The sequence below is a fragment of the Mustela nigripes genome, chromosome 12, assembly GCF_022355385.1.
Source record: "Mustela nigripes isolate SB6536 chromosome 12, MUSNIG.SB6536, whole genome shotgun sequence".
Taxonomy (NCBI): Eukaryota; Metazoa; Chordata; class Mammalia; order Carnivora; family Mustelidae; genus Mustela; species Mustela nigripes.
This window is the reverse complement of record NC_081568.1, coordinates 33,811,372-33,836,228: the sequence shown is the minus strand read 5'-3', so window position 1 is coordinate 33,836,228 and position 24,857 is coordinate 33,811,372. Positions and strand designations below refer to the sequence as shown.

At 42.9% G+C, this 24,857-nt stretch overlaps 1 protein-coding gene across 2 annotated transcripts; it reads left to right on the top strand.

Moving 5' to 3' along the window:
• The first annotated feature begins 4,725 nt into the window (after positions 1-4,725).
• Positions 4,726-24,402, top strand: HMGCS1 (3-hydroxy-3-methylglutaryl-CoA synthase 1). Of its 2 annotated transcripts, XM_059417080.1 has the most exons (11): positions 4,726-4,874; positions 10,282-10,342; positions 15,061-15,518; positions 15,830-15,955; positions 16,492-16,656; positions 18,208-18,373; positions 19,173-19,343; positions 20,018-20,124; positions 21,552-21,677; positions 21,900-22,063; positions 22,640-24,402. In XM_059417080.1, exons 3-11 carry the CDS (start codon positions 15,071-15,073, stop codon positions 22,727-22,729), a joined length of 1,563 nt encoding a protein of 520 aa, XP_059273063.1. In that variant the 5' UTR covers positions 4,726-4,874; positions 10,282-10,342; positions 15,061-15,070; the 3' UTR covers positions 22,730-24,402. The 2 variants fall into 2 exon arrangements, with proteins under 2 accessions (XP_059273063.1, XP_059273062.1); XM_059417079.1 differs by lacking the exon at positions 10,282-10,342 and having other exon boundaries at positions 4,790-4,874.
• The last annotated feature ends 455 nt before the right edge of the window (positions 24,403-24,857 follow it).

Sequence of the window (24,857 nt, the reverse complement as noted above, 5' to 3'; positions counted from 1 at the left end):
AAGTGTTCCTTAGGCGGGAGTGGGACAGGACTTTAGGCCCTACAGCTCAGCAATCATGTGGGGGATAGGGGGAGGGAAGGCAATGCCAGTCTCCTCTTCCTGTGAACAACCTCAAATTTTGATTTAATCTGGGAGTAATAGAGAGAGAACCACCTCTTCTAGGGGGTGAGAAGAAATTGTCCTCTCCCTAGAATCCTGAATTCCTCTCTGGACTGATGTCTCTTGACCTCTCTCTCTTCCTACCCTCACCACCCCATCTTCTTTTCCATTATGGAGGTAGAGCAGGTGGTAGTTGATGGTGGAAAGGTTTTCTTTCACCAGTTCGACAACCCTTTGTAGGTTGTCGATCTGGTCGATCTCAGTATGGTTCTTTTACAGTGTGAAGTATGTAGTACCTCTTTACTTCTCAGCTTTGGACCTCAGTGTTCATGCCTGAGTTCGTGCTCCAAATCTAGGGTAACGCACTTGTAACCACATTGCCTTACCCAGGCTATATGTGGGCTGGGCACTGTCTTAATACATTTCTTCCATACGCTACTGTGAGGGAGTATGAGGGTCAAGTGTGCTTTCAGCATGTGGGGTCTTTGGTGAGGTGTCCCCAAAGGACTTTGAAACAGGGTCATCTGCTGAAGAATAACCTTTAAAAAGTTGTCACACACTGAAGCAGAGATAGAAAGTCACTTTAAAGAAACCACATGTTACTCAGGCAGTTAAGACTAGACTTTAACCTGATTGATTGTACTGACTTGTTTAGAGAACAGACAGGGGAAGTAGAGATGGTCAGCCATGGACTCACAAAAAAGGAGATAGATACAAACACAAGCTGTGTCCAATTAATGATGGGTCACAGAATACAAGAGATTAGGAGTGGATTTCAAGTATTCTTGAGTCAATGGCAAAGCCAGTCTGTCTCAAAGTGGCATGGGTGACATTCATTGGTAGTATTATGGCCTTGGCATATCTTCACTCCTATTGGGAAGACCATCCTATTGAAAAATGGATGTAGGGCGCCTGGGTGGCTCAGTGGGTTAAGCCGCTGCCTTCGGCTCAGGTTATGATCTCAGGGTCCTGGGATCGAGTCCCGCATCGGGCTCTCTGCTCAGCAGGGAGCCTGCTTCCTTCTCTCTCTCTCTCTCTGTCTGCCTCTCAGTGTACTTGTGATTTCTCTCTGTCAAATAAATAAATAAAATTAAAAAAAAAAAAAGAAAGAAAAAAAGAAAAATGGATGCATAATGTTGTCGTAACCTGATGAGAAGAAGAGCTTGAAAGAACTGTGTTTCTAATTTTCTTCCCGATTCCATGTTTATCGGTCAATGTTCTGAGGGTGACATGACTTCCCATGTTGGTTAACCTAGAGGGTGAGTCATGTAGACTTAAGGGTTGTGGTCCCTTTTGTACTATGAATAGTAAAGTGGAATTCTGATTTTATGCATTCTAAACTCAGTGAGTGTAGCGCACCCCTCAGAGATGGACTTGTTCTTAGTAAACTGATAAAAGAAGTCTGCGGAGCCGGTGAGCAGGCACCAAACTGTTGTGTGGTGAGAGTCCTCAGGATAGTAAATGTTCTCTGAGGCCTCTTGGGAGAAGTTACTTAACATTCCTTTACTCAACATCTACCACCCCCTCCAGTCTACCTTCTTTGAACACAACTGTGCTTTTGTATAGAGAATAGTAGAAGAAACATGGGTTTTGACATCACAAGACCCGGATTTGAATTCATCTTTTCTACTTCGTAATTGAGTAACTTGAAACAAGTTCCCTAACCTCTCTTTACCTCCGTTCCCCCAGTAGCAAAACTGGAGGAATAGTGTATAAAAGACACATACTATCATCTCTGAAAAACAGTAGATACTCAGGAAACTCTTATTATAAATTGTTGACAAGTAAGAAGTAGATTAACCTCAAGAGCAGACTCTGGGAAGAACATTCGATTGAACTCACTCCTTCTCCTCCAAATCGTAAGGGAAAACATCATATGCTGTTCTAGTAGCAAATCCTTTCATCTCCTATCCCACCCTCGCCTACTCTTCACCTAGCGAGGTAAAGGCCAGAAACCCAGCCTTTTGCTATTTTTACTTTTCTCTTCCCCATTCTTTACACTATGAACTCTTTGAGGAAAGAGTCTTTCAATGGATCTTCTCACTGTCCAGCACAAATGGGAGCCACAGATGGAAGCCCATATAAAATTTTACATTTCAGGGCACCTGGGTGGCTCAGTCGGTTAAGCATCTGCCTTTGGCTCAGGTTATGATCTTGGGGTCCTGGGATGGAGCCCCACATAGGGCTCCCTGCTCAGTGAGGAGTCTGCTTCTCCCCCTCCCTCTGCTCCTCCCTCCAACTTGTGTTCAATCTCTCTCTCTCTGAAATGAACAGACTTTTAAAAAATTTACATTTCTTAACAGCTACACTAAAACTAAAAAGAAACAGATGAAATTAATTTTAGTATTATATTTTATTTAACCCAATATAATCAAAATATTATCATTATAACATATATCAATATAAAGATCATGAAGGTGATATTTCCTGTTTTTGTACTAAGTGTTTAAAATGTGGTGTGTATTTTACCCTTCTGTCTTATCTCCCTTTGCACTAGCCATCTTTTGAGTACTCAGGAGCCGCATGTAGCTAATGCTTGTCATTGGACAGCAGGAGTCTAGCACAATTCCTGCAACAGAGTAAGTAAAAGGCAAATGTTCAATGGATGAATTTATAATACTAAGTGCTATTATTACGTCTTCCTGCCTCTGAATAAACTTGTTCTTTTCAAAGTAGGACAGAACAATAAACTGTATTTTGCCTTTGATGTATAGCATCTATACTGCATGACCAACATGACTTAGCATTAAATTTAGAAACTATAATAAAACATAGATCTTAATATGCACATTCTAGTAGGACATGGACTTCACTGTGCTTGTGTAAAATTGTGGCTCAAAAAACTTGCAAGCCCTTTGAAAATAAGTATATGTATATTTTGTTTTCATTTGCATGGGCCATACCTAGTATTTTTGCAGCCTTGTATTATCTGCTATCAGATTCCACAGAATCTCAGAGGCTTGTTTTTAAAAATTCAGTCTAATTATTAACCCATTTCATTGTTCATTGCTTAGCTTCCCAGAACCATGCTCACTTTGCTCAACTGAGATTAATTTGATCAAAAAGACAGTCTGTGCCTTGTGGGACTTTTCCTGTTATGCAAGGTGACCACCCTCACAGCTATCTGGTTAGTCATTTCCCACTATGAACTTCTGCAGCTGGAACTATTGGCTATCCCTTTCTAAGGACAAAACTGTATCTTCTTTCTTGTGTTTGTCCTTACTGCTTTTCAGTATATTCTAATAAGTCAAGAGTATTTAATTTCCCCCACACAATTGCTGACGATCACAACCAGGCAATTTTTCTCTCTCTTTATCACCCAGTTACTTTATGAGAGCATGAAATGGGCAGTAGTACTGCAGAGTGATAACCACGGAGGGGTTCGTTCCCATGGCTAACTTACACCACCACTCCACAGTGGTTCCATTGCCAATGTATTTTGCCACTTCATTGCTGAGAATGTCTCTTACTAGGTTAGTATCTATAGTGGATAATAAATTTCCTATAATGGTAGTTGTGTGATGCACAGAGTCATCAATGGGCTCTTATCAACAGCATTCCTGGGTCTCAATGAAACAGAGGGAGAGAGATACAAACAACTCTGAATCTCTCGTGGTCCCCATCAAAGCTAAGTTTTATGGTTTCTCAGACTGAGGAGGAGAGGAGGTAGAGTCTAATTTAAAGCCATAATTGCCCTCCTTTGGATTCTCACAAACAGTGTTCCAGTGATGTTCTCCAGCTTGCTCCTAATATCTGGGGGAGCTGGGCAGTTTATATTCTATGGGTTTGCTGTACCGACGACCACGGGGCCCCCTCCTTCTTTCAACAATCTTTTATTTGTCACCTACCACATACCTAGCTCAGAAGATACAGTGGGGCCAGATGGAGCCCCTTCCCTCAGAGTGCATGAGCTAGTAAAACTCCTAGAACCTGCATCAATTTCCCTGCTCCGGCAGGGCCCCTTACGGTCCTCACTGGTGTCTCTAACCCCAAACTATCTTGTTTCCAGTTTCCTTAGGAAAAATTGTCCCAATAGCAGTCTCTTTAAAAATCAAGGTAGTTTTGAATGGGGGTATTAGGTATTTACAAATCGGGTGTTTGGAATATTTACACAATTTACAAACTGAATGACATCCGGTACTGTGATGCTGGCGCCTTCGGCCGCTCTGGAAAATCGAAACCATTGAGATTGAATTCAAATAAAGTAATGTAGAAATCTCACAGATGAAGTCCTGTTGCTAAGCAACCTGACAGACTCGCGAGTGGGGACCAACTTGCCTCCCACACTTGACCATCTCTCCCCAGTGGTGGGACGCGGAGACCTCATTGGCTCCCGTGTCCTCTCACTAAACTCCAATTGGTGGGAGAAGCTCTCACTCCGTTCCCGTTGGCTCTCGCCGTCTCTCGCCGCTCCGTAATTGGCAGGCCGGCTCTCGGGCCACCGTACGTCACTCTCTCACCCCACTTCCTCGGCCCTCCAACTTTGTCCCCGCCCCTTCCCCCGCCCTTCCAGCCACGAGGGTAAACCCTAGCAAGAGCCCGCCTCCACTTTTCTTCGATTGGTGGAAGCCGGACCAGGGGGCGGGCGCTGCCGGGTAACTCTGCGGGCCGCGATTGGCTGCTGGAACCACTGTCCGGCCTCCCACCGACTCCCGGCTGTGCCGGAGTCGGGTGGGTCGGCAGCTATAAAGCTGGGGACGGCGGGGAGGCACCGCGTCTTGCCCCTCCGTGGCCCCATCTCTTTTTTCCTGCGGCCACCGCCCGGTCACATTTGGGTGAGTGCCCGGGCAGGGGGCGAGCTGGGCTGCTGCGGTGCCGGGCGGGGTGAATACCGGGCGGGGTGAATACCAGGCGGAGGCGGTGTCCTTGACTAGGCCCAGAGGAGCTCCAGCTCGGTCCGGGGTGGGGGGGAGGCACGGACCTGGCCGGGGAGGATGGGGGCCCCGCGAGCAGGGCCGTGCCTGGCCTCCCCCGCCAGGGGCCCGGGGCCGACTACGGCGGGTTTGACGAGGGGCTGGGGAGGGGAGAAGGCGAAAGGGCGTTGAGGGCCAGGGTTCTAAAGACACAGCCAGGCGCAGGAGGTGCCGGGGACGTGGCTGTGATCCCCTTGAGGCGACCGGGGCTGGGGAGGCGCCTCAGGAGGGGACGAGGAAGGAGCTAGGCTGCCCAGGCGTTCCCAGTGCTTTGGGTTAAGGGTGGGCGCCGAAGGATGGCGAAGATCGCATCTAATTAGGTGGAGACTTGTAGGTTGGCAGGGGGTGTGTCCTCTTACTGCCACATCTAGAGAGTGGCCGCGGTGGGGGAAAGGGAAGTGGGCGAGCATAACTTTTCTTCCCCAGCTCAGGTGCAAGAAAGCATCAGACCCGTGATTTAAGCTGGCCGAATACTTGGGCTGTTGACTGCTTCAGTCGGCTTGCTTCGCCTCTCACAGATTTCTGCCTCCCACCTTCCCGCCTCTATATTTTTTATGCCCATATTAAAGAAAAAACGGGTTTTCTTGGTGTTCTGAAGTCCCTTACCCCTCCTTCCTGCTAAGAGCTTCAGGGTCAGCCTGACCTGATATGACGTAGTGGACAGGCCCCCACAGGGCCTTCACACACAGTGGGTTTTGGGTTAAGCCAAGTATAGGGTGTCTTTGAAAAACGTGTGTTCTTCTTTAACCAGGGGTAGAGAAAACAATTACTCTGACCTACGCTGGAGGAGGGATTTGGACTACAGGTTGTCTCTGCTTGTTGTTTGCCCCGTGGCCTTGGCCTTAGGCCATCACAGGCTTCTTTCACTGCCCACCTCTGCCACAGCTCCTTCCAGCTGCTGATGTTCTTGTCAGCCTGCTGCGGTGGGATGATGTGCTCTGGCTTCTGCTGAGTAACATTTGCTCTGTCACACTGATGAATTAGAGCAACAATGGCAGGATAAATGACAAAAGTAAGACAAATGGAAGTGTTTGTATAGTTAGCAGGTTTTTTTCCTTTGGAGATGGCGTTTGGACATCCATTGTACAGATTGTTAGAGGGCAAATTGAAAGTCCTTCACATGGATCTGTTCAAATAGTTCTTTGTATCTTGAGACCTCTAAGCGGTTTGTGTTCTTTCTTGGAGCAAAACTTTCTTTTTAAAATTTCAGTTATTTTTTGTAAGGGTAAGGAGGCCAGGGATAGCGTATTTTATGGGAAAGAAGAAAGACTTTGTTTTCTTGGTGTTTAACCTTTGTAGGTCTCTTTCTCCTAAATTTGTAGGTTTGCCCTTTATTCAGTTCTAGTTTAATCAGTAACCCCAGTTCTTAGGAAGGTGTTTCCAATGGGGAGAAATTACAGGATATTTTGTTTGGGACCATAGAAGGCCACGTCATCTGCTGGCTATTTCGGAGCCTTGCCTTTGATTTTGTTTTCTTCTTACATATTCCTCCAGAGTGCTTTTACATCTTGGTTTTCTTAACTGTGAGATGGACCTTAAGATTTTTTTAAGATTTCATTAATTTCAGAGAGAGGGAGAAAGTATGAGCAGGGTGATGGGCAGAGGAAGAAGCAGGCTCTCTGCTGAGCAGGGAGCCTGATGTGGGGCTTGATCCAGGGACTGTGGGATCATGACCCGAGCCAAAGGCAGATGCACAACCTACTGAGCCACCCAGGCATCTCAGACTTGAAGATTTTTTGATTGAGATTTTAGATAGCTTTTCTGGAAGGAAGTGCAAAACCCTGATATTGATGTAACGTGTATTTCCTCAGTGACCCAGAATTATTTAAAACTGTAAAGCAGTGGAACTGAATGAGGGAAGATACAGTTGAGGCTCTAGTTTGAGGAATTTGATGGGCTATGCATCAGAATCTGTAGTTTCATATGGAAAAGAACAGTCTTAAATTTTATGTTGGGTACTAACAAACCAAATATCATAGAAGAGTGTGATATTTTTTTTAAAAGATTTATTTTTTAAGATTTATTTCAGAGAGAGAGGGGGAGGAGGGGCAGAAGGAGAGGGAAAGAGAATCTCAAGTGGACTCCCCACCAACCACTGAGCCCTCTTACAGGGCTTGATCTCACAACCCTGAGATCATGGCCTGAGCTGAAACCAGTTGGACGTTTAACCAACTGAGCCACCCAGGCACCCTGTGTGATATGTTTATGTCTCTCAGGATGGTGGTACAGATTCAAAAGGTTGAAAACATGTTACCCAATCTAATGAGAGGATAGTAGGACTCAACTCTTAATAATCTATTCATTCTGAGGCTTTCAATATGTGGCAATGCTCACTTGCTTTCAATTGAGTGTGGTTAGAGCAGTAGAAGAAGAGCTAATTTTTCAGTCTTCATCTTTGCCAGTTTTGTGATTAGGGATGTGTGCATATGGGAATGATGATAAGAACAACCAAATGTTGTCTTATTCCATTTGGATCCCTTACATTTTTCAGTAGAAAGCCAATTTTCTTAAACACTTTCTGGGCACTCTTTGGTGCAGCGCTCATTTAAAAAAGTGATAGCAAAAAGAACTTACTAACGAGGGCTGCTGACAGGTACTCAAATCTAAAAGGTTTGTCTTCTGTGATAACTCCAAATTCAGCCCCTCAGAAAATGGCAGTTGAATGACCATTTCTTCAAGATCTCAAAGAGATTTCAGAAGAATCAAAATACAGCCCTTCTCCCAGCAAGAGTCTAGGAATCAAGTGTGGCTAGGAATACTGCCCCTAACTAGCACTGTTTTTACTTATTTATTTATGTTAAGATTTTATTTATTTATTTGTCAGAGAGAGAGAGAGAGCACAAGTAGGGGGAGTGGCAGGCAGAGGGAGAGGGAGAAGCAGGCTCCCTGTGGGACTCAATCCCAGAACCCTAGGATTATGACCTGAGTTTAAGGCAGACACTGAACCAATTGAGCCATCCAGGCGTCCTGACTAGTTTCACGTTGACAGTAGACTATGAGGACTTCGTGTGGATGACATAGACCTGCTGTAGAAGTGCGGGGCCCTCATTGGAAACTTGAGGAAACCTTGGAAGAGGTAGCTTAGAACAGGGCCTCGAAATAGGAGTAGAATTCCTAAGCAGACCAGGAGCTCTGGGGAGAGGCAGGCATGTGCGTTTTTTCCAGAGAGAACTAGAGCCAAGGAGGGTACAGGCATGGGCAAAGCCTTACTAGCAGTTTTGCTTGCTTGTGCCTAGGGAGAAAAGGTTGCCAGCCCTTTCTTATGAAAAAGGATGTCCCGATTTCTCTCCTGGTGTAGTGAAAAAGATGGGCAGGCAGCTGCTTCTGGTGGTCCATGTACCTACATGGCTGCTGGGCGCATTTCTCTGATGACTTGTTTGAATCAAGGCTGAGGAAGGATCCAGAAGAAGGAATTCAGAACTCTGAGCAAACCCCAGGAGGAAGCATCATTGCATGAATCTGGCAGCCCTAGCAGGCTCCGCAGTCTTCAGTTTTTATCTTTGCCAAGCTCAGGGCCCCTGTGCTGCGGCTCCCGGCGCTCAGACGTGCTTTGTGCTAACCTGCCCAGCCGCTTGCGGTTCCCTAACTGCTTCCTGACCCGGTGGCCGGCCTCCATCTGACTCTCTGAAAAGACCTTCTGTTAGAAATAAGCTGATGACCGGCTGGAGACTTTGGCAGAGCAGTTTCAGTCAGGATAGAGAGCCCTCCTAGCTGCTGCAGACCAGGAGGGAAAGCCCGGTCCCTTTCTAATGGACTGTTCCCGCGAGTGGCGCTTACCGCCTCCGTTTGCATTCCTGGTCTCCAGGCCTGTCCTTCTCCGGAGAGCTTCGCTAACACAGCTGTCCTCTGTGAACCTTGGTTTCTCTTCTGTTTCTTTCTTCTTTGCTCTAATGCCCTCCTCTCCCTTTCTCCTCCTCTTGCTTCTCCTCTCTTGCCCATCCTGTCTTTACCCTCCTCTTCTCTCTGCCCAGCTCTCCCCACCTAAAGCTCCCTCCAGTTGAAATAATCAAAATTGAAAGAGGGAATATTGGCAGTTCAGGAGAAATTTTATTGATGAAAGTAGCGTCAAATGCATATACGTACATGGTTTCAAGAAGAGATATTACTAAGTTATTTAAGTTATTTAGTCTCAGCATGGAGGGGGAATCATGTAGTCTCCGGTTAATCCGGCAAAGGCAGATGCTAAATTTGCCAATAATTAAGTGGAGAGCAAAGGTAATCATGTTTTCATTAAACATAAAAACTGCTGTCTCAAGGAACAATCCTCCAGACCAGATGGACACAAAAAAATGCTCCAGTGTCCCCTTCCCTTTTTATTTCCACATAATTTAAATGATACTAAAGCTTAATGCTCTTTTATCTTGATATCATGTGCTTATCTTTTTAATACAGTCACTGTAGGGAAAAATCACTTGGAAAAGGTTGGGGAGGGTGGAGGTCGATGCAGTTGAAAAGTAGGAACAGAAGATTAAGTAAACGAAGGTAATTAGATCTTATTACAGAGATTAATATTTTGTTTAAAAAATACTAAGAACCAGGGTAATGGTGTATTGGTGCTTTATATTACGAAGTGTTACTCACATATTTTATCTTCTCAACCATCTGGGAGGGTAGGTATTAGCTGCGTGTGATAGATGAGAAAACTGAAGCTCAGAGGGGCATACATTGCTAAAGCCAGAAGCTCCTAAGGGTAGAGCAAGCTCTTTTTTTTTGTTTTGTTTTGTTTTAAGATTTTATTTATTTGAGAGAGCACGAGTAGGGGGGAGGGAGCCGAGGGAGAAGCAGCGGGGTCTGAGGACCCCAGGATCAATGCCCAAGCCAAAGGCAGACGCTTCACCAACTGGACCCCTCAGGCGCCCCCAGAGCAAACTCTGGAATGTGGGAGTCTCATTACTCTGGAACTTGCTCGTCCAGTCCAACTTACTTATATTCCTTTCGTTCAATTCATTATAATTCAAATTTAGTAAAGACAACTAACAGCTCTCCTGGCGATGCATTTGGTTTCAAGCCAGAATCAGTGACAGGAGCTTCGTCTGGCAGTTCGTTACCAGGACTGAACCTACCACTGTAACTCCTGAAATAAGCGGGGTGGGGTGGGGGGAGTTTTATAAGCTTTAAGTATCATTTTTCTAGGCAGAGTCAAATTCTGTTCTATGCAGTGTAATTGGACAAGGAATTGTTTACTTTAACTTACTTTGAATTGGAGTCATTATTTGAATTTGTGTGGTGATTGATGACTTTAAAAGAAGTTCTTATTTGAAATTCCTAGTGCCTGAAGGAGGAAACACAGTGACAGACCTGGAGACTGCAGTTCTTTATTCCTCACACAGGTACGGCATCCTGTCATGCTGCTAAGGAACGCCTTCCTCTCTCATGGAAGGGGGAAATTTAATTTTTATCCCAGGGCAAATGGCCACTTGTGTGCCCCGCACATTCTTAAAACCTATTAACAAAGTTATGTATCTTTAAATATTAGTTAATGCCATAATGCTTTGGGAGACTGGCCAGTTTTGTGATTATTAGACTGATGTTTGAAATCTAGAAACTAATTTTTTGACATTTTTAAAGATAAAATTTAAAAAGAAAATTTACACATTTTATTATAAATATAGAGTCCCCATTATCCTGCCTAGTTTTTGTTTTTGTTTTTTTTTAATTGTGGATACAAGCCTCTTAAAAATAGTGAAGTACCTTTTTATCAGCAAAAAGTTGAAAATATATGCAGGTAACTTTTTAAGCTGTCAGGTTTTTAAACTGTATTTGATTTAGAATTTTTTTTTTTTTTTTTTTTGCTATTTAGTGAATAACTAGAATGCCCCATTGTGTATGGCATTCACACTGTAGTGTGAACATCTCAGATCTTCAGCTGGCCTTTTTCTTTTTCTAAGTGTATCTGGCCTACTTCAGAGAGCATTTGAGAGGATGGGGTAAGAGCATACACTTACTAGGGTAGTTAAAAGTAAAAATTACAGATCAGAAACTATCAAACTTTTTGTTGTTCGAAATGCCATGGAAACAATTACTTCCGTGTATTAATTTTCCATTCTTTTCCAACTTAATCTTACTCCACCTTAATTTTAACCAAAAGCCAACTATTTCAAATTGCACAGCTTTTTATTAGGAATATAATGAGGACATCTTGGCTGCAAAACTCCTCAGAGAATGAGCAATATTGACTGAATTAGAAAATGTAAAAATTTTTTCCACACCAAGCTCAGAGTCATGATTCACTTCCAACCTGTTGAGTGTGGGTTAAACTACGTTTTCTTCCCCCAAATGAAATAAGGCACTTACTTAACCTCTCAGAAGTTTAAGCATAAAAGTTATGCCTTGTTTCTTAGGTACAATAATATAAGAACTGATCAGAGCTAGTCAGATTATGGTAAATATGGATTAATTCTGGAATCAAAGCCTTTCATTGTGGCCTTTAATAAACTGTTCAGAAGATTGTATGTACATTTTATTTCCAGAAGCATTTCAGGCCTCTGGGTGAGGGACGGAAGACCACACTGTCCTCAGTGTATTTAGAGCAGTTTGAAGAGTGGGAAGAATCCCAAGTGGTAACCTTGTGGGAAAGGCTGGGAAAGTGGGTAATACTATTGCCTCTGGTTTGGTGACTTAGAGGGTAGCATATGGGAGGGGTTCTTCTTATAAGGATAAAGACTGGTCTTTGGTTTTTAACATGAGTTGTAGAGCTCTTTTCCTTTCTTTTTCTTTTTCTATTTTATTTTATTTATTTATTTGACTGAGAGAGATCACAAGTAGACAGAAAGGAAGGCAGAGAGAGAGAGGGGAAAGCAGGCTCCCTGCTGAGCAGAGAGCCCAATTCGGGGCTCAATCCCAGGACCCTGAGATCATGACCTGAGCCGGAGGCAGAGGCTCAACCCACCCAGGTGCCCCCTGTCGAGCTCTTTTTTGTGGATTGTGCAGAGGACTTAATCTTGTTTTACTGTAAACTCAGAATCTGCCTGGTAACATTTAGGAGCATACCAGAGCTTTGATGACCCGTCTCTGGTCTAGTTCTCCTGACCTACTGCTTGCCTGCTCTACTCACTAGGCCTCACGTTTCACTTCAGGACTTCAGGAAGTTAGCCCAGCTTTTCCTACATCTTTGTACCCTGCCTTTTTCGATGTTGTCCACCCTGTTGAAAATCTACCACTGTTTGCTTCTGCAGAGCTTTACTGACTACTCCTTACTCATTCTGAAGATTCAGGGCAGCTCCAGTAACTGAGAAGCCTCTCTTCCTACTCCTTCCCTTGCCTCCAGGCTGGGTTAGGTAGTTCTCATAGCATAATGTGATGTCTCTGTTGTTTTCCTTGGTTATTATTAGGTGTTTGTATCACCTAATAACACATGGAGAGGGTGAATATTTGAAAGGGGAAAGCTTATCTTCTATGAAACTTATCCCACAATGAATCTTGGAACACTGAAAAAATTGAAAAGAATAAAAATAAAAAGGGGAAAAAAAACTTATCCCAAATGTTTGGCATGTAACATGTTGTCATTGTTTGAATAAATGAAAAAACATATAAAAAAGATTCTTATGTTTAGAAGGAAGATTCAGTGGTATCCCTTGGGACCTTTAACTTAGATTTTATGATTATATTTCTAGGTGCTTATTTTTTAGGTTTTACTATACTTACAACTTTTTTTTTTTTTTTAAGATTTTATTTATTTATTTGACAGACAGAGATCACAAGTAGGCAGAGAGGCAGGCAGAAAGAGAGGGGAAGCAGGCTCCCTGCCAAGCAGAGAGCCTGATGCGGGTCTTGATCCTAGGACCCTGGGATCATGACCTGAGCTGAAGGCAGAGGCTTTAACTCAGTGAGCCACCCAGGCACCCCAATATACTTACAACTTTAAAAAAATATATTTATTTGTCAGAGAGAGGGAGAGAGCACAAGCAGAGGGAGGCAGGGGGAGAAGCAGGCTCCCTGCTGAGCAAGGAGCCTGATGTGGGACTCTATCCCAGGACCGTGGGCTCTTGACCTGAGCTGGAAGGCAGATGCCTAACTGAGCCACTCAGGCATCCCAGGACACTTACACCTGATGACCTGTGGGCTAAGCGTAGATGACATGATCTAAGGATACCTCTCTGCTTTAGATGTTCTTAAGATTTCAGTAATTAACTCACCAAGGCAGTAGTCTATAATTTCATTATACCTAATACTATACCAGAGTTTGCAGAGTGGTAGAGGACAAATGACATAAACATAGGATTGGACTTTTCATTTTTAGGAGTCAAAGTAGTAGTTGGTAAATGCTAAAGAACATTGGTGAACCAGTAGGACCCAGGTAACTCTTATGAGCCAATTCATTAGGCAAATGAAGACCTGAAATTCTGCTACGTAAGGAGCCCCTTCCAATTAATGTGATGCCTAAAAAGGAAATTGAGTTGTTGAAGTTTAAATGGGGAAAACATTCTTTCTCTAAAATGAATAGGCTGTGTCGTTCTTCACACCCTGTATATTTCGGCTGGGTTCTGAGTAGACTGCCCGTGGAAGTACGCAAGGGAGAGAGAAGATGGGAAGGCGAGGCCGGCTTATGTCAGTGGAGGCAGCAGGAAGGGCTGGGGTGGGGGGAGTGAGGGATGGGGTCGGAGGGGCAGGTCCGATCCTGAGCTCAGCAGCAGAGGTGCTGGTACTGGTAGATCCGGCAGCTTCAGTAGGAGTGTGAGCTCGTGGGATCCAAATAACCACATTCCCCCTTGACTCCTCTGGTCCCACCGAGCTTCTAAGCATTTCCCTATATTAAATTCTCCACTGTTGGAAGTATCTAGAATGTCTTCTCTTTTTCTGATGAATACTGTCTCTAAAGAAATGGAGACGGCTCTGATAGGTTATGTGACTTGCCCATATGCACATAGCAGTGTTCTTGAGTGGGTAGCACATTTATTTTACTGTTAGTAAGTAAATCTAGACACCACTGAAAGTATTGACAGCGTGGCAGCAGTCCTTTTTTTAGTGCCCTTTTAAAAAAGAAACAGGTGGCTTTAAGAGATATTTTCTAGATGCCACACAATTAATATGTGGATTACCAGTTTTCAAATTTGGCTTTTTCCCTGATTTAGAAGCTAAGTGATACCTTGTGGTTCTATGGTCATTTATTTTCTATAGACTAGCTGTAGAAAGTATTGAATATTGGCATATGACCCTGTGATGAGTCCTGGAACTTATTTTTGCTTAAAATTTCCATCATTTGGGTTTTGGGTGAGGGACGGGGTCTTCTTTATGATAACAGGGGACTTGTGGAGATTTACTTGGTAGACTTCTATAGTGTGGATTTTCTACTTGCTGAGATTGTGTAGATCATTAGAGTGTGACATATATTTATGATGACTGACTGACTGACTGATTTAAACTTCCTTGGATGGCCAGAAATAGATCAGGTACCTGAAGTCTGATTTGTGGACCATATTACTAAATTGTCATTGTATTTTATCTTACAGTGTTTTACAATAGAAGAATCTTATTTGAGTTTTCTTTACTTTTAATAATCCCGTCTTAAATCTAAAGAGACCTAGGTGGGTTTTTTGTTTGTTTGTTTGTTTTAAAGATTTTAAAGTACTCTCTCCCCCGAGTGTGGGACTTGAACTCAAAACCCTGAGGTAAAGGGTCACATGTTCCACTGGCTGAGCCAGCCAGGCACCCCTGAAGAGGGCTAGTTTTAAGTAAAGTGCAAATCTTTTTAAAAGACAATAATTTTAAGTGGCAGTATTCCATTCATACTGTAATCGCTACTTTCACATATTAAAATTGCCTCTAATACAGTCAGTGGTATTGCAATAGCATATGATGAAAGATGGTAGCTACCATGAGCATAGCATAATGCAAATAAAATATGCTGTACACCAGAGACTAATGTAATGTGTCAACTACACTTCGATTAAGAAAAATGTAAAAATAAAATTGCCCTAAATAAAATATGCTAAACTTTAGAAACTAAATTAACATTTCAGGTGGTAGTTGAACTTCTAGTGTTGATTTCTTAAGTTTGACAATCTGGAATTTGTAACCTAAAACAGTTTCTTCTTATTTCTTTCTAAAGCTCTTTCACCATGCCTGGGTCACTTCCTTTGAATGCAGAAGCCTGCTGGCCAAAAGATGTGGGAATTGTTGCCCTTGAGATCTATTTTCCTTCTCAATATGTTGATCAAGCAGAGTTGGAAAAATACGATGGTGTAGATGCTGGAAAGTATACTATTGGCTTGGGCCAGGCCAAGATGGGCTTCTGCACAGACAGAGAAGATATCAACTCTCTTTGCCTGACTGTGGTTCAGAATCTTATGGAGAGACATAGCCTTTCGTACGATTGCATTGGGCGTTTAGAAGTTGGAACAGAGACAATCATCGACAAATCAAAGTCCGTGAAGACTAATTTGATGCAGCTCTTTGAGGAGTCTGGCAATACAGATATTGAAGGAATAGATACAACGAATGCATGCTACGGAGGCACAGCTGCTGTCTTCAATGCTGTTAATTGGATTGAGTCCAGCTCTTGGGATGGTATGTTACATGTTACTCTGAAGAGACGCTCCTTGAGGATATGTAGGCCCAAATGACCTTTTGGTGAATGCCTCACGCAGACCTACCAGTTATGCTTGTTTTAATATGGTCAGAAATATAGCTCTTTCAACTTACTGATATATAAACTGGTTATCTTTATCACATAGGACAAAATTATAAAAATTTAGAATTTTTTTCGCTTTGACAAAGAAGGGAAAGCATATTTTAGGAAAATAGAAGACTTCAGTGTATACATATGATACTTACAGTGGTGATCACCTTCTTGTGTTATTAACAAAAATCTTTTTCAGGACGGTATGCCCTGGTAGTTGCGGGAGATATTGCTGTGTATGCCACAGGAAATGCTAGACCTACAGGTGGAGTGGGAGCTGTTGCTCTGCTAATTGGGCCAAATGCTCCTTTAATTTTTGACCGAGGTGAGTGAGTGGGAGAGCATTTCTTTTTTTATTAGCAATGTATGTTGAGGAGGTTGAAAATATAAATAGAAGCTAGTACTTACTAAGTGTTCATTAAATGCAGGTACTGCCTGCTCAGTGCTTTATATGTGTTAGCATAGTTGGTCTTTATAGCAATTTTATGAGGTACGTAATGTCATTCTCATTTTACAGAGCAGTAAAATGGGTTTGAGTAATAAAGAGTAACTTGCCCACAGTCATTCATTAGTCACAAATTTACTTTGTTTTCAGTTCAGTAGAGCCCTTGTGATCTCTCAGTTGCAGATAGGAGACTTATATAAGATGTTGTATATCAAAGGAATCTTAGGCCTGTCTGTGGACACTGTTATGTTTCATTTCAATTACATGTCAGTTTCACCTTGTGATTTCCATGCTGCAGGTGGCAAGAGTTGACTAGATAGTTTAGGAAGGTCCCTAGATAATGCATTCTGCTGACTACCATACAGTCATCAAGGAGCAGAAAAAATACATATCATCTTCCTTTTTTGTTCTAATAGGACTTCGTGGGACACATATGCAACACGCCTATGATTTTTACAAACCTGATATGCTTTCGGAATATCCTATAGTGGATGGGAAACTCTCCATACAGTGCTACCTCAGTGCACTAGACCGCTGCTATTCTGTCTACCGCAAAAAGATCCGTGCCCAGTGGCAGAAGGGTGGGTTTCATCCATGAGCCTTGGTTTGGGTATCTGTTGAGGGCAGTGTGGTGGGCTCTCTCCAGTGAGATGCTGCTTTGTGGGCATCCTTCATTAGTGTCCTCGAACTATTTCTACCTCACCCACCAGTCTGCATTTCCCCACAGATTTGGGGCATGTGTAATTTAAGGATGCAGGGAAGCTTTGGAAATGAGGTCTATCTATGTAAAAACGCTTATTTAAACCTACCCTGGTAAAAAAAAATCAAAACTAGAGTAAAAGTAAGAAACTTGAATTTTTTTCATCTTTTGAGAGAGAAACTTTCACAAGGCTTTAGTTTGCAGCTGTGATCCATAGTTGACCCTAGTGAAAATAAATTACTGAAGTGACCCTCTTTCTCCCACAGGCTGTTTGCAATTGACCTGGGAATTCATACTTACTTTTCCAGTGTATCCATTAATCTCTGTCTTTAATCCTGGAAAATTTCTTGAGATACTCAAAAGGACAGCATTTGAATTAGTGCCATTAAAACACACAGAATCATATAAATTAGGATTTTTTGTTTGTTTGTTTGTTTGCTAAAGATTTTATTTATTTATTTGACAAAAAAAGAGATCACAGGTAAGCAGAGAGGCAGGCAAAGGGTTGGGGGTGGGTAGCAGGCTCCCTGCTGAGCAGAGATTCCCGATGCAGGGCTCGATCCCAGGTCCCTGAGTCCATCACCTGAACTGAAGGCAGAGGCTTAACTCACTGAGCCACCTAGATGCCCCAGTTAGGCTTTTTCCATAGACCAACTTTGCTTTATAGAGGTTGTAGGAGAGGGTTAAAGTATTGAATAATGTAATAAGATTCATAGTGGCCCTGGAGAAGCATTGTTGCTGTTGTGTAAAGTGTCATACTGTTTGTCAGTATTGAACAGGGCAGTGATTTTTCTTACATTATTAGGCCCCACAGTGAGAAGTACACTCTACCTTGTCTGTGTGTGCTAAACTCACCCCCAAAAATCATTAAATTACTTCTAATGCCACAAGTTATGCAGTTCGCTATTTTCTATCCTATTCTATTTCATTTAAAAAATACCCTAAAGTTAAAAAAAAAAAAACGTATCTGGCCCCAACCCACTAAATTAATTACAGACTCTTAAGACTGAAGTTTGAGGGCGCCTGGGTGGCTCAGTGGGTTAAGCCGCTGCCTTCGGCTCAGGTCATGATCTCAGGGTCCTGGGATCGAGTCCCGTGTTAGGTTCTCTGCTCAGCAGGGAACCTGCTTCCCTCTCTCTCTCTGCCTTCTTCTCTGTCTACTTGTGATCTCTTTCTGTCAAATAAATAAATAAAATCTTAAAAAAAAAAAAAAAAGACTGAAGTTTGAAAGCAGTGATGTGGGGCGGGGATGTTGTTCTATTCCTGGATGTCTTTTTGATAACGCGTTTTAAGTCCTAGAGTTATTTCATTATACAGTACATTTTTGGTTGCTATTTAAAGCTAGAAGAACATCCTAGCCTCGGTCTAAAATCAGACTGCAAAAGTTAGTGTTTTAAATGAATTTCATCATTTCTTTGGGTTTCTTTTTCAGAGGGAAATGATAAAGATTTTACCTTGAATGATTTTGGTTTCATGATCTTCCACTCACCCTACTGTAAGCTGGTTCAGAAATCTCTAGCTCGGATGTTGCTGAATGACTTCCTTAATGACCAGAACAGAGATAAAAATAGTATCTATAGTGGCCTGGAAGCCTTTGGGTAAGAGAAGTTTATTGGGATTTTTTTTTTTCTTCTGTGTGTGAGTATTTTATCTGTCTGTTAAACCACTCTTTTAATAGTTGTGAACATTTTAAAGTTAAAAGGATCTTAAAAGTATCTAGTCTAAGCCCTTTATATCATCAGTGAAGAAACTGAGTCCCAGAGAGGATCCCCATGAATTCTTTAGTCATCTCTACTCATATTTTCTGATTTCCTCCTGTTAGATCTATTCCTGTTGTCACCATGATAGCAGAGCCTCATGAGTCCCTGTGTTTACTATGACAGCCTCTGAAATCTCTCCCTGCCTCTGGAGCCCCTGTGCCCATCCTGTAGCCACCAAGCTCAAGTCCTCTTTCCTGCTCCTTCCACATTTCCCGGCGTGTAAGGCTCCCTAACGCACCAGGCCTGTGAAACTCATTCTGTCCCTTCTACATTTAGTAAAATTCTTTTCAACTTTTTAAGACTCAGCTCCTGCAACATCCTGACTTTTGTAACTAAATAGACATGATGGTGGACTTGTAGTAGTAGTGTATGTTCTGTTGGATGATGACAGAGCTTTCGTGAGTTTATTGACCCATGAGAATTAAGTTGTCTTAACCTGATGATAAAAAGCTTTGACAGAAAGGACCATATGTGTGCAACTATTACATCTTCCATGGCAATTAGCTTATTGCTGCTTGGCTTTTAATAAATAGGGAAACCAGATCGTATGCACAGATTAGAATATTAGTGACATTAAGTAATATAATAAAAACAGTCTGTGAACATTGTAAGATGGTCTTTTTTCTAAATCTTTCAGGGATGTTAAATTAGAAGATACCTACTTTGATAGAGATGTGGAAAAAGCATTTATGAAAGCTAGTTCCGAACTCTTTAATCAGAAAACAAAGGCATCTTTGCTCGTGTCAAATCAAAATGGAAATATGTACACCTCGTCCGTGTATGGCTCCCTTGCTTCTGTCCTAGCGCAGTAAGTACCTAGTTCCGCTGCCTAACTCCTCTCATTTGGGGCTGCTAGATTTGGAATACCAAGCCTGGTGGCCCGCATGTTGGTGGCAGGTCACAGATTAACATTTTCTTTCCAGGTTCTCTAGCCTACCGTCCGTTTGCTTAAAGTATGAGTGGGACGAGGCTACAGTTACTCCTGAGCTCGAACGTTCATACCGGCCCTCCTGGCTGCTCTCTGCAGTCATCTCATTCTTGACCTGCACTTGAGCGTCAGTCCCTAGTTGACAAAGTCACTTATTCTGTGTCGTAATAACTCTCATAAGCCCCATCATGCCCAAAGAGACAGAAGCTCTTGTTTTCAGTCTGCATATTGCAAAGCTTTAGGTCAGCTTCCTCAGGCTATGGGATGAATTTCTACTCCCAGCTTCGGTCTTCCCACACATTCTAGTTTTGGATCAGTGAGACTTTTTATTGGTTTTTACTTTTATTTATTTATTTGTAAAATTTAATTATTTATCTGAGAGAGAGAGAGTGGGCTCCAACTGGGGGAGGGGCAGGCTCCCCACTGAGCAGGGAGCCCCACATGGGGCTCGATCCCAGGACCCTGATCTGGGCTGAAGGCAGCTACTTTACCGAGTGAGCGACCCAGGCCCCCCTTGGTGAGACTTTTCAATAGCTTTTCTTCTCCCTACACAGGCACTCGCCTCAGCAGCTGGCGGGAAAGAGGATCGGCGTGTTCTCTTACGGTTCTGGTTTGGCTGCCACCCTGTACTCCCTTAAAGTTACGCAAGATGCCACACCAGGTAAAAGCCCACGCTGCCCGCGCAGCTTGTCGGGAGCCTGTGTGCTAGGGGCTGAGGCTGATTCAGCGGGCTTCTCGGGGGCGCTGGAATCTGTCCCGCAGAGTGTTCCTTTTGTGTCTTCTTCACTTTCACCACAGCCAGATTCTTACTCTCTGAGAATCTGCTGTGACTGAGTAAATGGCAGGGTAATGTCTGCATTAGGATCTCTTCTTTCCTTTTTTTCCAAGTCAGAAAAAAGATGTATAGGGAGCTTAAAAAATCTTTGTATGGCGTTATGTTTGACTTCTTCATCAAGTTACTTTAATTTTTATCTTTTTTTCTCTCATTTTCTTTCATTCATAAAGCATTTATAACCAGGGAGGTGATGCAGGTAGGGAAAGGGACTGTGTCCGTCGAATGCAGCAGCTGCTGAGTCTCGTCACATGACTGAGTAACACCAAAGCTTTCCTTGTTGGTTTGGTTTTATACAAGATACCTTATTTTTATACATTTATGGTCCTGGCTTATATTCCTGAGCAGGAAGGAGCAGAAACATGGAGAAAAACTGATGAAAGACTTGGCATTACTCAAATACTGTGTCATGGATTGACCATGGACAAGTTATTTATAGTTTCAAATCCCATGTTTCCTCATTTGCTACTGAACAAATGTCTAGTCAGAGATCACAGGAAGCTGCTTCAAACAGATACCATTTTTTCTCTTAACTAAACAGTATCCGGTAGTTCTATAAGAAATGAAGAGTTGTTTTTCCTTTTGGCAGCATCTTGTTCATGTTTCAGGGCATGCTACTTTTGTCTTTTTGTCTTTTTTTTTTCCCCCCAAGATTTTATTTATCGGAGACATCTGGGTGCTTCAGTTGTTAAGCATCTGCTTTTAGCTCAGGTTATGATCCTAGAGTCCTGGAATCAAGCCCCACATCAGGCTCCTGGCTCAGCAGGAAGCCTGCTTCTTCCACTCCCCCTGCCTTGTGTTCTCTCTCTATGTCAAATAAATTTTTTAAAAAGCTTTAAAAAAAATAATAAGATTTTATTTATCCATTTGACAGAGAGACAGACACAGTGAGAGAGGGAACATAGGCAGAGCAAGTGGGAGAGGGAGAAGCAGGATTCCTGCTGAATACGGAGCCTGATGCAGGGCTCAATCTCAGGACCCTGGGATCTTGACCTGAGCTGAAGGCAGATGCTTAATGACTGAGCCACCCAGGCACCCCTGTCTATTTTTCTTTTAGAGAGAACCTGAAGGGGTGTGGGGAGGGACAGAGAGAGGAGGGAGAATCTGAAGCCGGATCCACACCCAGCGCAGAGCCTGATGTGGGACTCAGTCTCACTACCCTGAGATCATGACCTGAACCTAAGTTACTTGACACTTAACTGGGCCACCCAGGTGCCCCTACTGTCGTCTTTTAATTTTGGGATTTACTGTTTTAGGGTCTGCTCTCGATAAAATAACAGCAAGTTTGTGTGATCTTAAATCAAGACTTGACTCAAGAACTTGCGTGGCACCAGATGTCTTTGCTGAAAATATGAAGCTCAGAGAGGACACTCATCACTTGGGTAAAAATATTAAATTGTGTTCGAACATCTTGGTACCCACCCAGAAGCCTACCAGGGGGCGCTAATAACCTGAAACACATTACTTAAAGATAAGGGTGTCCAGGCTTGACTCAGTTCTAATCCGATGTCAGTGAGAATTGTGGGGAAATGGGCAACTTACTATCTCTGGTTTTACCGGCGAACTTGCAAATCATAACTAACGTTTCACGTCCTTTCCTTTAGTGAACTATATTCCCCAGAGTTCCGTAGATTCCCTCTTCGAAGGAACCTGGTACCTTGTCAGAGTGGACGAGAAGTACAGGAGGACCTACGCCCGGCGCCCGGCCCCCAGTGAGGACACCCTGGGCGAGGGAGTTGGACTTGTCCACTCAAGCACAGCCACGGAGGTGGGTAAAGCTTGTAGTTTTTTCTCTCGGCCTCTGTCAGGGTGAGAAGTTTCCATTCCCAGGTCTCAGGGCTCAGGAGACCTGCCTCTTAGCCACGTAAAGGAATGTGGATAAAGCAGAGTCCCTCAGAGCAAGGGCTCCAGCACTGGCTTCCCACTGTGCCATTTGCTAATTGTATACAGTGCTTGGTGCTTAAATTACTAGCATTTTTAAAACGTGGGGTTTATCGGCTCAGCACAGAGTGGATCAGTGCATCGTCTTGCTTCTCGCTCTTACACCAGTTAGGTGGCTAGTCAGCCACGAGTCAGAGCGGGGAAAGCCAGAGTGCCAGTTGGAATGCCGTGTGTACTTTGTATGGTGGCTCGCGGTGGCCGCTCTTTCTCTCCCGTGTTGTGTGTTTGTGTAACTTCACTATAAAGAACAGCTAGTTAGTTCCTTCCATGGAAAACTCTAGAGAATGTACATTTAACATAAACCTCTCCACAATTGTCCTTTCTCAGTTTTTTTTTTTATTAGAACTCAGCACCATGACTCTTTAAAACAAAAGAAAAACGCCTCTTTTCCCTTTGATTTTAGCATATTCCAAGTCCTGCCAAGAAAGTGCCGAGACTCCCTGCAGCAGCAGCAGAGGCCGAAGCAGCTGTCATTAGTAACGGGGAGCACTGAGACGCTGCTCTGAGCTCGAAGACTGCGGGGCGGGGCGGGGCGGGGGGGGGTGAATGGGAACAGTTCTGGGAACGTGGGATGTCTGGGGACAATTTTAAAGGATTACATGTTGCGTAACTTTTTATGTGACTGACACGGAGCCTGGAGAACTGTCGTGTTCTTGGGAGAGTCTCTTTGCTCAATCCACTGCCATGCTTCCGCTTGTGGTCTAGCCAGAGCTCGGTGTCCAGGAACGGTTAAGGGCTCTGGAAACATACCTCTCTGGCCATTTGTGTGCATGAAGCTTAGTTTTTCAGTGTGGTATGGTGAATCGTGTGCTTCAGGCGGGGAAAGCAGAGGTACTGGTCTCCAATTTTAATTTTTTTAAACATAAGAATTTTGTACTTTGAACAAACAAGCTTACTGAAAGTACCTGCGGTTTTTGAAAAGAACTTTCTAGTTTTGGGAATGTAGTCTTCGAATGTGTTATGCACAAACCCTGCTTAAAAATGGCAAGACGCACATGCTCTTTTTCTGTCATTTAGAAACCCTGAAGAGGGAGAAGGGGTGGGATGGTAACACTGGGTCTGGAAACTGAAATGCCGCTACCAATCCAGGCCAGCGGTGACGAGTTCTCGCAATGACCTCTGGGAACAGAGAGACGCTGGCATCGAGCAGACGTCTGCTCAAACCACGGGGCACGTTGGGAAGCTCCGGATGTCGCTCTGGTCTGCTTCGGAATCCCTGGTCCAAGGTGGAGTGTCAGTGGAGCCGTGTATGAGGAAGTTGTTGCAATCCTTCTTTGCACCTTATTTTGAAAAATAAATAAGGCATTTTTCTGGCTGCCTTTTGAAAATTTTAAAACAAAATGGAAGGATGGGGCGCAGGGCATCATTAGGTTACCTCTGATGCTTCAGTGTTACACATTCAACTTACAGACTGACAGCCGAAATTAATGGTGTAAGTATTCTCTTTCCTTGAGTATCTTTTCAGTGAACATTAAAAAGTACAACCCAAGTTTTGTATGACTAGCCAAAAAAAGTATTCCATTTTGAGGTCTGAAGTAGGATTTATAAAGCATTTTTTCAGACTTTCACCTTAACAACAACAACAACAAAAAACTATCACATGGGATGAATAAGCAGACTGGTTAGACAGTTTTGTAGATCTTCTTGGTGCTGAACTATGACATGAGCCTTATAGATTGTAAAATAGAGATAGTTGGAACTAATGTACAGAACTAAATTTTTTAGACTTTATTTGCTGTTAAATTCTGTGAAGTTTCAGTTATCTAAAATAAACTTACACGAATACGAACTGTAATGTTTCAGATTGCAAGTAATACGTAATGTAGTGTTTGTAAAATACTCTTGTCTAATATTAACTAGTGGTATTTTGATTTGTACAGTCATGATTTGTTAAAATGACTTCATTTTAACATCCACTGATGTAGATTAATAATGTAAGTTCACATTTAAAGATTAATGGGGAAATGGTGCATGTAATACTTTCACAAGTATTGGGAGTTTGGTATGTTTTGAAAAGAATAATTTAACTTTTGGGTGTCGGGAAATGGGTTTTTCTCAAAGTCCATTGCCGGCAATGGGCAAGCCTAGTAATATTGGCACAGAGCGTTAACTGTACACCTTATTAACAGTGAGGTGAATAACTTTGAATAAAGTTTTAGAGAAATATTTCAGATATTTGTGTATTCTTTTTCCCTCCTAAACTAACAGTTTAGGCAAGAAATCAGCTAATAGCTGATATTTTGTAAATATGGGTGTTTGTTTCATTTCTGTTCATTCATTCACTCATTTATCTTTTTGGGGGTAAAATTTTATTTCTTTGACAGAGCACAAGCAGGGGAAGTGGGAGAGGGAGAAGCATGCTCTACGCTGAGAGTGGGCTCTGTCCCAGGACCCTGGGATCAGGACCTGAGCTGAAGGCAGCCGCTTAACTGACTGAGCCACCCAGGCACCCGTATTCACTCATCATTCTGCAAACATTTGAAAACCTGATATAAGCAAGGCACTCTGGATTAAAAGAGCTTTAAGACATATGGTTTTGCCTTCAAGGAGCTATTCATCTAGTATAGAAGAATTTATACTGAGAATTTATTATTCTTACACTTCAGACACAGACATTAGCT